The 15,831-nt window shown below is 43.0% G+C and overlaps 1 protein-coding gene across 3 annotated transcripts in view; it reads left to right on the top strand.

Annotated features, from left to right (window-relative positions):
* The first annotated feature begins 236 nt into the window (after nt 1-236).
* The window catches only part of atm (ATM serine/threonine kinase), a 42,072-nt gene continuing 26,477 nt past the window's right edge, over nt 237-15,831 (top strand). Inside the window, exons 1-27 of one of the 3 annotated variants that reach the window (XM_030066895.1) lie at nt 237-379; nt 629-790; nt 997-1,118; nt 2,127-2,272; nt 2,547-2,711; nt 3,109-3,274; nt 4,555-4,793; nt 5,259-5,428; nt 5,543-5,721; nt 5,896-6,267; nt 7,045-7,248; nt 7,432-7,533; nt 7,856-8,090; nt 8,179-8,310; nt 8,754-8,879; nt 9,681-9,770; nt 10,099-10,276; nt 10,739-10,932; nt 11,453-11,532; nt 11,664-11,819; nt 12,114-12,189; nt 12,926-13,056; nt 13,243-13,360; nt 13,488-13,658; nt 15,038-15,213; nt 15,331-15,574; nt 15,699-15,814. In XM_030066895.1, coding sequence (XP_029922755.1) covers nt 719-790; nt 997-1,118; nt 2,127-2,272; nt 2,547-2,711; nt 3,109-3,274; nt 4,555-4,793; nt 5,259-5,428; nt 5,543-5,721; nt 5,896-6,267; nt 7,045-7,248; nt 7,432-7,533; nt 7,856-8,090; nt 8,179-8,310; nt 8,754-8,879; nt 9,681-9,770; nt 10,099-10,276; nt 10,739-10,932; nt 11,453-11,532; nt 11,664-11,819; nt 12,114-12,189; nt 12,926-13,056; nt 13,243-13,360; nt 13,488-13,658; nt 15,038-15,213; nt 15,331-15,574; nt 15,699-15,814 — 4,160 coding nt within the window. In that variant the 5' untranslated portion in view covers nt 237-379; nt 629-718. Of the gene's footprint in view, nt 791-996; nt 1,119-2,126; nt 2,273-2,546; nt 2,712-3,108; nt 3,275-4,554; nt 4,794-5,258; nt 5,429-5,542; nt 5,722-5,895; nt 6,268-7,044; nt 7,249-7,431; nt 7,534-7,855; nt 8,091-8,178; nt 8,311-8,753; nt 8,880-9,680; nt 9,771-10,098; nt 10,277-10,738; nt 10,933-11,452; nt 11,533-11,663; nt 11,820-12,113; nt 12,190-12,925; nt 13,057-13,242; nt 13,361-13,487; nt 13,659-15,037; nt 15,214-15,330; nt 15,575-15,698; nt 15,815-15,831 lie in introns of all 3 variants that reach the window. The other 2 variants (XM_030066896.1, XM_030066897.1) reach the window with 2 other exon arrangements.

The raw sequence follows: 15,831 nt of genomic DNA, 5'->3' as shown, positions 1-15,831 counted from the left end.
GTACATATTTTGATTGTCTCGGGCAGAAGTTTAGACCAACAACACTCTCTGTAGTCAACAGTATTGCAGCATATTAAATATTACGTCTGTCTCGACGTTGTCACTAAAGTTAGCGGACACATCAGCGCCGAGCCACGGCCCGGAAGTGATGTTTGCACTTCAACAGAGCTGGGGCGGGAGTTTCCTGCGTGCCTTGAGTGTGTGCGTGTGTGTATGTGTGTGTGTGTGTGTGTGTGTGCATGAGCCAGCAACGTCATGCACGTCAACATGGCAAAGTTGTCAGAATAAGCACGGGCTCTAGCAGCAGCGCATTAACATCTGCGCTAAAGTTTTACGGGTGGTAGCTTGATTTTAATCTAAATCGGCATCATCATCGTAGGTAGGTGCGCAAAATAAGTGCCGTGTGTGAGTGTTTTCATAGCACTGCCATGTTGCTAGAGTAGCTCGCTGCTAAGGCCAGGCTGTGTGGTAACTCGCAGTGATTTGGTTTTCCGTTTCTTGTGTGTAATTTGGTAATCAATGCGTTAGAGAAGGAACCTGATATGCATGTGGTGAAATGGGAGATAACAGCTTGATTGTAACTATAGTATAAACAGAAGTTTAATCAGTAACAAGTCTCACCTGTCAGCGTCACATCCTTGTTCACCTGGGAGGAAGAGACACCTTTGCTGTCCCACCTGGTGGATGGAAGCCGTGCCCTCATCCTCCCTGAAGCAAAATGAGCCTGGCTCTGCATGATCTCCAGGTCTGCTGCAGGGGGCTGGAGAATGACAAGGCCACAGAGAGGAGGGTAATCACAGCCACATATAAATAATGAGTATTTATGCCTGTGTGCAGTCAGGTTTGACCAGGGCATACAGCCTTTCCCTGGTGGTTTAGTGGTTAGTGTATTGGTTCGAGTCTGTGCCATGCTTTTATCAGTAACATCAGAGCTCCTTCATTCAACCAGTTTGTCTCCTGCTTCTCACTTTGACCCTTGTGGTGTCCTGTCTCCAGAAAGAAGCTGACCGTTTCAGGCGGCTGCTCCGAACTCCAGAGATTGTGCAGGAGTTGGATCGCATCTCAGCACTTAGCACGGATAAAGGCTCCAAGCAGCTCACCTGGGATGCTGTTTTCAGGTGACTTTGCGTCTTTTGCATTGTGATAAATCAACAGTGTCTGCAGGACGCCTTTGCCAAATATTGTGATGGTGTCCTCACTGTCTGCTTCACTAAGATACAGTTCACACTTGCAGCACAATGGTGCTTACCTGGTTACCATGGTGTTTCTCTTTTGTATCTAGGCCTGACATGATAAGAAGTTTAGTTTGTTTCCAACCCACTGATTTAGTTTTGATTAGGGATGCATGATAATATTGCCACATCATTGGTATCAGCCAATATTGGCTTTAAAATAAGATATCGGTATCAGCCTGAAGTGAAAATTTCTCCTGATATGTGCAATGGGTCAAATTTTCTCTGGTTGTGTCAGGAAGAGCATCATCCAAACCGGCTTAAGGAGAATGAATCTTACAGTCTTGTTTGAAAGAAAAAGTTATATAAAAAATGACATGTTTTATATAACCTAAGTTGAAGTAGTTTTCATATTTTGCCCAGTGAATGTGTACATTTAGAAAAAAACATTGCATTTTATATCTGCTTCTTGTGTCTGTCAGCGGCTCATCATGATGAGAGACTTGATGACACCATCATCATTTTGATAGCTTTTTCACTTAAAATGAAAATTATGATGCAAGAATGATCATTCTCTCTAAAATCGATAATCATACCGCAAATGCAATGTCTGTGATTTTTTTTTTTTTTTTTCCATTGTTCAGCCCAACTGCCTGACATAGTTAAAGCCTTTATAAGGAAGTACTTTAGGAACCTGAAGATGCCCTGTAATTAAGGGTAAATTTGCTGGATTATGCTGGATTTGTAGGCTTTACAACAAATGGTTGTTTATCCTCAGAACACCTCACACTGGTTTGTAGTTTTGCAGGGATCAGTTGTCATTACACCTCATGCTAGATAAATGGGTCTTTATCAAGAGATGTAATTGTATGTCAATTCAAATGTTAACCAGAAGTGAGAGACGCTAAATAAACAGCTGTTCTGGTTTGCATACTCACAATTGTTCCATGGCAGGTTTCTGCAGAGCTACGTCCAGAAGGAGACAGAGAAAATGCAGTCGAGAAAAGCCACTGTTACAGCATCTACGCTGGCCGCCCGGCAGACGAAGATGGCCGAAATATGCTGCCTGATCAAATACTTCATACGCTGCGCTAACAAACGTAAGGAGTCTTTTCATTAGAATTTCACTTCCTTCTTGAGATCAAGCGGTTTGTGACATGTTACTGCGCACAGCATGAGTTTTGGTGAAGTGCCTTACCATTGGTGAGGAGTGTTTGCATGAAGGGTCTAATCCTGTATGTCATCCATCTGAGTTGTGAACCTGCAGAATTGAATGCACTGTAGGACTAAAGTTACTGTACTGAAGAGTCTCTCTCTCTCTCTGTCTCTCTCTCTTCTCTGTTTCTCTGTCTATCTGTCTCTCTCTCTCTGCAGGAGGGCCTCGTCTGAAGTGTGCGCGGCTTCTGCAGCACGTGATGGAGGTGCTGCAGAGTTCGTACAGCTGCTTGGCCTATGGAGAACAGTACACCAGCCTTTTAGTGAAGGACATCCTCTCTGTCCGCAAGTACTGGTGTGACATCACTCCACAGCAGTGGCACAGTCAGTGGGCTCTTCATACAAATACTTATTAAATCATATTTCTTGGACAAATTCGCAGAGAGTAGAACATTTTCCTGCCTTTGGGTGTATCAGCTGTATAAATTTATCTGTAATCCTATTTTAGCTGCAGTTATAGTTTCATCATTCCAAGGTGCATGTGGATGGAATACGATGCAATTATTCCATAATTTGCCAATCTTAATCTGATTTGCCAGTTGTTGAATTTCGTCTATTTACATGTTAACCAATTAAGATAAGTTTGGGTTTGTACTTTTAAGCACTTGTTAGGGCTACGTAAAGTTATATTGTAGCCTGATGTCTTTATCCTATTGAGTGAAATTTCAAGTTATTTGCTGCAATTTACTGAACTCACTCAGTGTCTCCATGTGCTCTCCAGGTCTTTTGGAGCTGTACTGTGGCTTCTTCAGCACATCATCCAAGTCTATCAACCGCGTGTTGGTGAGCCGGGTCATTCACATGCTGGTGCAGGGCTGCTGCATGCAGACCGAGGGATTCCACAACTTTCTGTTCAGCTTCTTCTCCAAAGCACTGCTCAATGTCAGGTAACCTCAGTTCTAAAAAATATTACTTTATTACAACCAGCATGTTACTCCGTGAAGTTACTACTGTGTCCTTGACCTCATGAGATGACTGTGCTTCCAGTGTTTTCTTTTATGTTTTGGCTGGCTCCAGCCAACCAGTCCAGCTGGACAAAGAGCAGTTTCCAAAATTAATGCCATTTATCTGCCAAATACAGTCAGTTTGGGGTTTGGCGGGTAAATAAATTGCGGACATGAGCCAGGTGGCCAGTAAATAACTTGGAATTACAGTATAGGACTAGGTTTACATGATTGTATTTTTTATGTGTACCGGCTGAGACTAATGTGACCCTCACTGTTCACCATACCTATTGTGACACCAGCCAATCAGATCACAGCTGCTTTCTACTATTTGGCACTTTCTATACCATATCTGTCTATGGTTTTGCCATTAAAAACATCTGTGTTACATGTTATTAAAGATGGTTGGTGAATGTTCTCAGTTTACCTGCCAGGAGGTAAAGAAGGTCTTCTCAGTTATCATTGCTATATTGAATTCCTCTGATAAACTCTACTCACTCTGTTAAGGTTACATACCTCAACAACATTATAGATTAATATCATAAATAAACATGTCTTATTGAACCTGAAGCTATATTTCAGGCTTCCTTCAATTATATTATTTTGTCAACGTTCAGTTAACTAAAAAAGCCTCAGTGGCCTCACTGCGGTTTAAACACAGAAGTGCAAAATAAGTGTTTAAGCATGCAAAGCTGTGCAGGACTGTTGATTTCTTTTTGTCAGATGTCATCGCGGTTGACATTAACCACAGTCACGACAGCCACAGAAACGATCATGTCAAATATTTTTGTTATGACTCATGATATGCATATCATCCTTTAATCATTTTTTGCACCTGTGTTTAAAATGAGAGATAGCTGAGATAGGTTTCAGAATGAAGCTGATAGTGTTCTCTCAGTGTATTATGAACTCTGAATCAGCAGACAAAATCCTGTCAAAAGCAGATGTGAGTTTATAACCAGAATATTATTGGACTGAATCTTTTGACGGGTCAAGTGAATGAGAATTTCTCTTTGCTTGCACCATAACATGTTTTGGTTATGCAGGAAAGGAGATATCTAACCACCATTTGCCCCATGGGAGGCCAACAGAGGACTATGGTTGTACTATGAAGCACCTGAACATCTCATTAATCCTAACATACTTTTGTGTTTTGTAAAGACGACTATCAGATAAATGGCTAAATGTCGTACACCGTTTATTGAACTTTCTGGCCCTCCCAGGCAGGAGAAACATTTGGCCGTGGTGGAGCGTCTCATCTCAGCTCTCAACGGCTTTTTGAGGTCCGCAGCCATGAACTTTCGGACGAGGGTGTGTCGACTGGGGGAGGAGCTCCTGCCCTCCATCCTCTACGTCTGGGCAGACATGAGACCCAGCACCACTCTCAAAGAGGAGATGGTGGACTTCTTCAACCTGCAGCTCTGTGTCCACCACCCCAGCGGAGCCAAGACGCAGGACGCAGGTAGACTCAGACTGATGGAGGAACGCTAGAAAATTAGTTTTGTTTATTATTTTCCATGTTGAACAGTTCCAGATGCGTTTTGGCTATTTTTTCAGCGCATACTTTTTAATGGCATGCGGTTTGACTGTCAACATGAATGTGTGGGGTGTCTTTGTGGAGTTGACAAGTCAAATAGACCTGCACAGTCGACCTGGAAGGTAGATTGAAAGAGAGAGGATTTTTTTTATTTTTGTATTTTTAGGTAGATACTGGGCAGTGCAATATGACAATAAAAGCAGATACACTTTCTTAAAAATGAGAACGGGAATTCCTGAGTCGACTCTGGAAGGTGTGAGTCGGTTAAAGTCCCAATTTGGTTGCACCGTCCCTGAAATGTAATCCATGAATGCAAGTTGTAGTGCCACAAGATATGATATGCTGTTTTTAATTTAAAACAATAACCTTGTTGCTTTTTTCATATTTGAGGCGCCTATGCTGAGGACTGGACCAAGTGGCGGAGTCTGCTGTACAACCTGTATGATGCCTTGGTCAGAGAAATCAGCCATATAGGCAGCAGGGGGAAGTACGTGACCGGGACACGACACATTGCAGTCAAGGACAACCTCATCCAGCTCACAGCTGACATTTGTCACCAAGTAAGAAAGTTGAAAACTCACTTACTTGACTCAGAAACCACAGGTATGAATAGGACATATAATTGTCCAGCAAACCTTTTTACTTCCTGTCTGTTTGTTTGTTATGTGCTGTAGTTATTCAGTGAGGGCAGTGACACCCAGGTCTTGGAGGTGACCCAGGTCCACATCAGAGCCACCCAGAGGGGCAGTCCCACCCAGGGCACACCCAGCAAGCGACGGCGCATTGAGCTGGGCTGGGAGGTCCTGCGGGACCGCCTGCAGCCTCAGCACAGTGACTTTGATGTCATACCATGGTGAGGAGTTCATTTCACCTCAGTTGATATGAAAACCTTTTCTGGGACAGCTTAGCAGAGGCTTGGCTCAAAATATTGGCTTCATTGGTTTTTATTTTGAGAGAAATTCAACTTCAGGGAGAACAAAGCAATGTCACACACAGATATTTTTACGAGTTTGTTTCTGCTTCCCAGGCTACAAATCACCACAGTGCTCACCTCTAAGTACCCGTCAATGGTGCCCGGCCAAGAGCTGGTCACCCTGCTGTCGGTGCTGTACCAGCTCTTAGCAGAGCAGCGGAGAGGAGAGAGGGGGCTCTATGTGCTGTGCTGCCTGAGGGCGGTGGCTCGATGCCAGGCCTGCTATCCAGAGAGGACCCTGGCCCACAGGGCAGAGCTGGGCAGGCTGTGGGGCCGGGTGTGGGCCCTGGCACTGAGGGGTGTCAGCGCATCCAACACGGAGGCTGCCAGCCTCAGCCTGCTGGCCTCCATCGTCCAGGGAGGACTGATCGCTACGGATCGAGAGTTCTGGAAGCTCTTCTGTGGCTCGGCATGCAGACCGTCCCAGTGAGTCTGTGTCTTTTCTCAGTTTGCATGAGCTGCATGTAGAAATGGAAGAATATTGATCTTTGAAGCCAGTATCGCTATCTAATATCTTCCCAACCTAAATGGCTGACACCAGTCACAGTTTTTGTTAAATTTGGAATTCAACACAAGGTGCACAACTTTTCAGCTTTTCTGACAGGCCTGTGTTAAGATAATTAAGTGTTTTGTGAACAAAAGACTAGGGCTGGGACAATATGCGTATCTCCTGATTCAATACCTGGGTGCTAATTTGACTTGTACAAGTACTGTGATTACATTTTAAGATTTATTACAATTTTTGTTTGCTTTTTTATAATTGTATTACGATTTGATATCAACAATTTATTGCTTTTTTTCAAGCAAATTTGTTTTTTTTTTTTTCTGGCAATTACAGACTGTGCTAGTTTTGTTATTTTTTTCTGATTTGAAGTCACAAAAATCCCATATGTCACAACTGGACAATATCAGCAGTAAAAATAATTTTAATGCGGACTGATACCAGTATTGCTCTTTATAGCTGATACCGGCATTTCCCAATAGTTTGCTGATAGATTAGTCCTTCCCTAATATATTTCATAGGGCTGGATATTGGCAAAGACCCCATTATACAATACACATCACAATACACTGCAATACAGAACTGAATAAATAGAGCACAAAATGCAACCTGCAGCACAATCCCTGGGTAAAATATACAACATAATACATGATAAATTGTGACAAACCGCTTCTGTCATCTTTTTGTGTCTCCACACACAGGAGTGCTGCTCTGTGTCTAACCCAGGCCCTGCTGAAGTGTCCTGTCCCCAAGAGTCTTGTTCTGGGTTCAGGCTGGGACTGTGCAGGAGTCAGCGAGGGCTCTGCCTCCTCGAACCTGAAGGAGACCCTCATAGCCTGGCTGCTGATGACCGATCAGAGCGATGAGATGGAGGACAGCTCCAGACCCCACCCCATCATCTGCAGGTTAGCAAAGTGTTACTTCACTTACTGAAACAAAAAACTGAAACAAAAGATTCAGCAGCTCTTGCTGCTGCTTTATGCCACATAAAAGAAAATATAAGCTACAGCTGCGAAAATTACACAGTTTATCTAATATTACTGTGATTAAGGCCTCGTAATTTATGTTTGCTATGATGTTTTGTATAGGGATTTTCCTCGCAATCTGATAGCGAACATCCTGGTTTCCCTGACCTTGAAAGACACCAGAGCTGCCCTGATGTTTCTGCTGGGTGCTCATGGACTAGAGAGGTAAGGGATAAGGGAAATCTTTTCCTGGGCATGTGCACTAGGTGGACAGAATATTAGAACTAACTTCCTAAACCTAAATGTTAAGTGACACACTTTGTTCTATGCCTCAGTTTTCTTGTGTCATATTTTTTTACATCTGTCTTTTGTCCTCATTGAAATGGATTTAATGGGGAAAGTCAGTTCTACCCTCCTCTCCTATCTGTACTGTATTCTATGTAACAGACTAGAAATGCCTCAGAAGTAATCCTTAAATGGAAGAAACTGTTTTAATCATTTTTTCCATCATGTTTGAAATAACTTTCTTTGGATCCTTAATGAAAAGCAGCTCATCCCAAGAGCAAGCATCGACCGAAGCCAAAGACAGTCTGGTTGAGATCGAGAAGCTGTACCTGCAGTTCAGTTTCAACTCGCTGCCTTCGGAGCGCCGAGAGACAGAGGAGACAGCCAGGTCGTTATCGGCCTGCAGTCAGCTCCCCGTTGTCCCGGGCCTCAGAAACAAGTTGGAGCAGTCACTGCTTTGTGTGGCAGACAATCTACTCAGCTGCTACTCTCCTGACGTAAGTGATCGATGTGTGTGCGAGCGTGCGTGTGTCCTACATATCTGTGTAGCTGCCAACTTGATGTGTTGTTCTCCATCCTCCCCAGTCTGAATCCACCTCTCCGGAGTGTCTGGTGCGCTGTCTCAGTCTGCTGACTGGTGTACTCGCAGGTTATGTCTCCACCGGGGTTTTGACTGAAGTGGAGGCCTGCCGCTCACAGCTCTTCACTAAAGCCAAGGTACACACTCACATTCAGAGGTTACAGTTAATCCCTGTCTGTCTCCTTAGGTCTTATTTCTTTCTTATGGGATTGTTCTGTTACAGGGATATTGTAAAAGCATTATCACTCTGACTCTTTACTCTTTAGTATTGGTTGTTGTTGTTTTGGTGCTCGGAGAAATTCTACCATTGCACACTTTGTACTTGTTTTTGGATAACAGCATAACCTAAATGCATAAAATGTAAAAGTGTAGAGATGTTACTAATCCTCCCAGCTATGAATACATGTTCATCAGAAGTTCACTTAGTAAAATAAAGGTCTCGTGAAAACACAAGCCCGTGTTCATTTTGAAAATCGCCCCTGTATAAATCAGTATATAGGTGTGTACCCTAAATTACTCTTGAAGATAAATGTAAACTTTAAAATAAAGGCTGTCTGTGTGTTTTTGGTTTGCATTGTAGTCCGTGGCCCAGGACTTCAGTGAGTTTGTCTCCAATGTGAAAGTGAAGATGGCAGAGGATAGAACCATGACCACGCTGAGGTCCGTCATGAAGCTCTGTGCTCTGTCAGCCAGCAGAAAAGCCAAGGTGACACTCGCCTGTGTTTCAAATAAACATCGGCCGCACCATGTACCAGGGCTTAGTCCCGATCGCAGCGACTGGGGTTCGAATCCGAGTCCTTGCTGCACATCATCCCCCCTCTCTCCCCTGCCTTTCCTGTCTATCTCTACTGTGACTGTCAAATAAAGCAGAAATGCCAAAAAAAATAATCTTTACAAAATAAATAAATAAATAAACATCATTAGATAAATCAAGTCAGCATTTGGACAGTACAGACCAATTACTCTGAGCTACTGGCTTAACCATCTATTTAACCACATCCATTTCTCAGAAAGCGGTGGTCAGTCAAGTCAATATTGTTTTGTCATTTTTTTTCACCAGTTCTAAATGTTATGCGAATTGGAAAAAAGTACAAAACAGCATTCTGTGGGCCCAAAATTCTTATTATCATGAATCTGTTTCTAAAAAGCCTTGTTAGGAGTCGCTTAAATAAGGGCTGGGACAATGTTTAAAAAAATCATATTGTGATTATTTTTACAGATATTGTGATTACATTATGATTCACGGATTTGATGGGAATGATGATGTGTTTTTTGCTGTACCAAACAAACATGTTTTCATACACCTGAACGATACAATTTTTAGGCCAGGGAGTCTCTGTAGCACGATAATACTTAATTTATAATGAAATTTTGTTACGTATTCAATCTTTATCCAAAAATTACAGTTCCTGCAATTTGGATATTGCACTTGGCCATATTGTGGTTTGAATAATATTTTAATTAATTGTTCAGCCCTGTCTTAAAGCTCTCCTTTCCCCCTCCACAGGATAATGCTTGTCCCGCCTCCTCTGCTCTGTTCATGATGATTCTTCCCTCCAGTCTTCTCAGTGAGCTGGCAGAGATCTGCAAACTGTTGGTAAGTGACAGGCACATCTATTTGTGGCCAGAATCAGATCTTCATATTTTGCATCCCTGGTAACAACAGCATCCAAGAAGAGACTGCAAACATAGTTTTTCTCTGCAGAATAGTAACCTCCCCAAAACACTACAGACATTTGTTTCTTTTTCTTTTTTTGCAGCCTATTCTTAAACTTTGGTTTTGCTCCATAACTGTTTTTTATCCATGCACAGTCTCAGTGTAAACCAAACCTTACCTCAGTGCAGTCAGCACCATGCTCTATTCACTGAGCTACAGAGAGCAAACATGTTGTTGCTGAATGAGGCTGACTGCCTTGTCATCTCAGCTGAGCAGACAAGGCAGAGTGAGCGCTGTGGATGAGGACGATCACATGGATGATGACTGGGACACGACCAGGACTCAACAAACGGGTGACTTGTTGGACGACGACGAGGAGCCCCACACCAGCAGCAGCGATTCCCACAGACACTCGGGAGAAAACAATGACAATTCCTGTGGCTCTGGTAAGATGGTGTTACTCACTGTGTAAATGTGTACCTTGCTTTGGACCATTTTTAAAGGAAAAATCCCTTTAGACTTCAATGTCATAATTACTTAAAACACTTAGAATGCACTGTGCATTTTTGGGCACATTTTGTAATTATTTAACTAGCCAAACATCGATGATTCAACATCACATTTAGACATTTCCAGTGCAGCTACAACTGAGTTAAATAGCAGATTTCTTTCAACCATATAAATCATTAGTGGTATTGATAGAAGTGATATGTATGTAAACAAGCATCCAGTAAGACTCAGCCTATGCCAAACAGATTGCCTGTGAAATTGAAGCTGTATCATATTTGGTAAGACTGGGGTAAAACAGACAACCAACAAAATGATCTAATTTCTCAGTGAAGTTGCTGCTCATCCTATTAGTGTGTTTCTAGCTGAATTATAGGACATCATGCTCTGTCCTCCTTCAGGTGCTAAAAGCCTGTTAACAGAAGAGCACCTGGCCCACCAGGACCTGGCTCTACTCGCTGTCTTGGAGTTCCTGTGTGAATGCAGCTGCGTCCAGCCCACCCACGGCCTCCTCTTCAAACCACAGGAGGTGCGTCGCAGGCTGTTGCAGCTGTTGGATCAGATGGACGTCAGCAGAGCCCTGCATCTCAACATGGTGGGTAGTGGTGACCGAGACCAACTCGAAATGGCTGCTTCACTTTAACAATCTTAGTGTAACTAAGAGATTGGCTAAAAGTATTTTTTTTATATGGATAGATTATCAACTTCTGTACAAGTTTCACAAGTCTTGCTTAGATTTCGTGGCATATGCCTGTGCTTGTCTTGTTGGAGGGGCTTCGGATGGGGAGGGCTGCAGGAGAAGGGCCATAATGTGAAATTCTCTCTCTTTTTTTTTTCCTTTTCCAGAAAACTGCCTATCCTAGCTTTAATGCAGTTTAATAAAAGCAATAGGCCCGGAAAAGCCATGCTTCACTGTAATGGAAGAGAATAGCAAAAAAGGATTGTTAGCATGGTTAAGAAGTTAAGCTGTCTATGTTGTCTGTGAAACATGAATATGATGTGACTCCAAGGAGCATAGCACTGCTTTGTTAAACGGTTGCCACTGATGATGCTGATACTTTGCACCTCCATGTTGATATGAAGAAAAGCGCTCATCATATCTCCTCCTCCTCCAGTACCTCGTTCTGCTGAAGAAGCTTCCTGCCGAGGACTCGCTCTTTCCAGAGGAGTTTGATTCTCTGCTCAGACCTCTGGCGTAAGGAAGCTTTCCTCTCACACAGATGCATGTGGATGGTGAAATTGTGGCAGTTGTTATCAATATCTGTTTTGTGTTTGAAGGGGCTAAAGGCAGCCATGGATAATGATTTCTTCTTGTTGTGTTCACAGGGACCTATGCTCCCTGTACCGTCAGGACCAGGAGATCTGTGCTGCTGTGCTGCCGGCGTTATTACCTTCAGTCAGGAGCCTGGGGAGAACCCAGCACCTGCCAGATGAAATGATACATGTTCAGGGAGCGCTGCTGAAAGTTGTGTCCGGCTTCTGGTTAGTGGCATAAAAGGGCCAAGCATAGAGTCACTGGGAGCCCCTGGTGCACCTGTAGTCTTCAGAGGGTAGTGAGAAAAGTTGATCATGAAATAGGCCGTGTCTTGTTCAAAAATATTGAGAGTTTGAAAGGATGCTTTCTGTTTCAGACTTTTAAAACATGTATTTTGTGAGTAATCAGAGTCTGTTTCTGCATAAGCAATCCATTGTATTGCTGCATACCGTCACTCTTAATTATAATGTGGCAGTACTTTGTGTGAATCAGTTTCTGACATATATTGTGCTCTGTTGCAGTTTCCTTGCCCAAACTGGAAAATGCACGGCATCTGTGCGAGCTGCTTTAGTACGATGTCTGGTTGCCTTGTTGGAGGTGAGCTCTCATCGAGGATCTCTGGCCCAGCATAAGGAAATGCGTTGGCTGTTTCTGCACAGGGTTCAAATCTTGGATTATTATGTCTGAAATACTGTTTGTCACTCTGATCTAAGACAAAAACTATGTGACAGCTTTAAAACATCAAGGGATCTTGTTCATATCAAACTTTACAGAAGAAGAAATTACCTTTTCCCTTCCCCATTCCTCAGTGGCTTGTGGAATCTAAACTCCATTAGCCACTTCACTATTTTATCAGCCATGATGATTTTTAGATCAGAACACCATCGTGTTTGGTCATATGGCAGGTAGAGTAAGAAAATTAACAAAAAAAAAAAAAAAAAATGGAAAAGTGGCACCCTCTTCTCTACCTTTGAGGTCCATCAAACTGCAAGCATGGAGAACCATTGCAGTTTAAGACAGAGCTGAAAATGGCCCTGAAGCTGGCAAAATATTTACAGCAGGTCCATATCCTGACCATAAACTGAGAAAATCCATGTCTAATCTTGACTGTCTCTAACCTGTTTAAGAGCACTGGCCTGTAATCATTAGTCTAAAACTGTGAGTCTGGCAGTCTCTGTGCCTGCAGGTTGATGATATTGCTGCTTTTCGGTATACTTTAATTTTCCTCCATTTTATTTTTGATAGGTTCTTTACCTTTGTCACCGCATTTTTTTGTCAACTCCATTACTTTTTTTTTGGTACTTTTGACCTCTTTTTTTTCCTCTTATGCCAGGCTGACCCGTGTTGTAAATGGGCAGTCCTATACCTGAAGGAAGAGGAACGTCCGGTGTCAGCCATCCTTCCGTCCCATCTTGCGGACACCCACCATCAAGTCCGCATGCTGGTCGCCATGTCGGTGGAGAGGTAGGCTTTTGCTACCAAGGTAGATAGAACGCTACAGGTGATAGATATGATTGATTTGCAGATATGACTGATGGATGGCTAGATAGTCAGAAAATGTGTATATGGAACTGATGGGAGGGTAAATATGACCTTATTGATGTAATATGAATGTTAAGTCCACTTTTTGTTGTTGTTCCCTCTGTCCAGGCTGTTTGTGGAGATGAGTCCAGACCAGCCAGACAAGAGGAAGATGCTGCCCCTTAAACACCAGCAGAAGGCCTTTGAGAACATCTACCTGAAAGCTCAGGAGGGAATGAGGCTGCCGGTAAGATGAATGTTCACATGCAACATTGCCACAAATCACTCAGACTTTATTATCTGTCAGTATTCCCCTCTTTTGACCTTTGGTGTTTGTGTGTCATTTATGCTTCTGTGCACTCATGTGTCCACAGAGAGGCGGTTCTTCAGAGGACCTGCAGGATGAGACATTGAACCGTAAGGCCACCCTGCTCAAGAGTGTGTCTGTGGTGCTGTGCTGCAGCCCGGTCTGCGAGAAACAGTCGCTGTTTGCCCTCTTTCAGTCATTCAAAGAAAACAATATAGAGGAACAGCTCATGAAAAAGGTAGGGGGCGCACCGTGTTGCTTGTTGTGGGCTGGTCTTTAAGATCCCGCTGTGGGAATCACAGAAGAATTGGTTTGAAAATGGAAAATGGAATACCACACGTTTGTAATTTTGCAGTGATGTTATGAAAGTAGTTTCTGGGGAAAAAAACTGTCCAGTATCAATTTTATACTGGTTTGGATTGATTCGCCCACTCTTTTTCATTTATTTACAAAGCCACTTATCCTAATTATGGTTGGGGGGTGCTGGAGCCTATCCTTGCGCTCATTGGGGAGAAGATGGAGAAACACCCTAGACAGGTTGCCAGTCCGTCCCAAGACAGACACAGACACATTCACACCTAAGGGCAGTTTAGTATCTCCAATTCACCTGGTCTGTATGAATTTGCGGGAGGAAACCGGCAGAAACCCACCCAGACCCTCATAGACTGGTTAGGAATCAAACTCAGGACTCTAATCATCAGTTCTAATCATTGCGTCACTGTGCTGCCCATTGATTTTAACAGTAACCCACTCCAAAATGCATCAACATGTCTGCCTTGAGACTTGATGGCGCTTGACTCAGGCAGCAAGTTCCTGCCATTTTTCATTCATTCGTTTAAAACCTGTAATTTAGTCAACTGACCTGCTGTAGGTTGGTAGTTCATCATACGACATCTGAGGACGGCAAGTACGCTACAAATAGCATTTAGCAAAAATCTTCGCACATCAACTGAAAAAGGCGTAGACTGAAAGATCGATCTCAGGATTTTGAGAATCAGTATTGAATTCTTTAGATGAAGATTAATCACATAATCGATACATATATTCATTGAAATGTGGTTCTTTTTTGAAATGTGTGTTTCATATTGCAGTACAATGGCTGCCAGTGGTCCAGTATTAAAAACATTCAACAATACTCTTTTGGCAAGACTGTATGTAATTTAACTTTTAGGAATCTATAACCAAAAACACTGCCTGCTTTAATAAACCTACATGATCTTTATGATTAGTAGAACATACAACTTGGGATACTCTGAGACGTGTGCATTTGAAACTTTTATTGTATGCATTTTATAGGCTCCCACCATACTGTATATATAACTTATTTTACTTATTTTATCTTACATTACTTACATTTATTTATATTGGAATCTATCTTTTTTTTATTTTGTTCTTTATTCTATGTTTGCACTGAAGGAGCTGCTCTTAATCTCATTGTACATGTGTATAGTGACAATAAAGGCATTCTATTCTATTCTATTCTATGCTACCATTAAAAAAAAAAAAAAAAAAACTAATCAAGGATTTCCCAAACAACACAGAGACCACAGGCAGAGCAGGCTCCTTTGTTCAAACAGAATAAGACACCACAGTGTGTTTCCCTTCTATCCTCCTCAGATGTTGTGCAGTGTTTCCAGAGCTCTGGGATACAAGAGTGTGAAAACATTTGTCAGTTCTCACCTGGACTACTTGGTGGCCGAGTGGCTGGGACAGAGAGAGTCTGACGAGCTCTACACTCTTCAGTCCTTCCCCTACACTCTGCTAAACCATGAGACACTGGAAGATTTCTACAGGTGAGGAGATAAACGTTAATCCATCTGATGCTGTTTTAGTGAGGGCTGATGATGACTGAGCCCCTCCATAACATACTGTTTTTAATTTCATCCCGGTTGTCTTCCGTGCTCCGTTAGCTCTTCCTACCAGGTGTTGATCCCCCACCTGGTCTTCCTGGACGACTTTGAGCAGGTGAAGTCCATCGGCAGCCATCTGGAGAAGGACTGGAGAGAGCTGCTGGCTGATTGCTTCCCCAAGATCATGGTCAACATTCTGCCATACTTTGCTTTGTCGGGCCAGGACGCACAGGTCGCCCAGCAGAGAGAGACGGCCCACAAGGTGTATGACCTGCTCAAAGATGCCAACTGCCTGGGCAAACAGGTGAGGGGAGGCCAGAGTTTTGGGGATGTTTTTTGAGAAGTTGAATTCAAAAAAAGAGCAGACTAAGAGGGAGACTGGGGAAAAAACATAACATACAAATAGTTAATGCTTTTTTTCCCCACAGCAAATAGACAGTCTGATCCACAGTAACCTGCCAGACATTGTGGTGGAGCTGCTGATGACTCTGTATGAAGGAGCTGGACCTGAAGGGGAGAGAGGAGACCTCAGGCGCTTTATAGGGTAATTATCAAACCCTG

Source organism: Myripristis murdjan, chromosome 13 (genome assembly GCF_902150065.1).
Source record: "Myripristis murdjan chromosome 13, fMyrMur1.1, whole genome shotgun sequence".
In the NCBI taxonomy this organism is placed as follows: Eukaryota; Metazoa; Chordata; class Actinopteri; order Holocentriformes; family Holocentridae; genus Myripristis; species Myripristis murdjan.
This window is presented reverse-complemented; position numbering and strand designations above follow the sequence as displayed.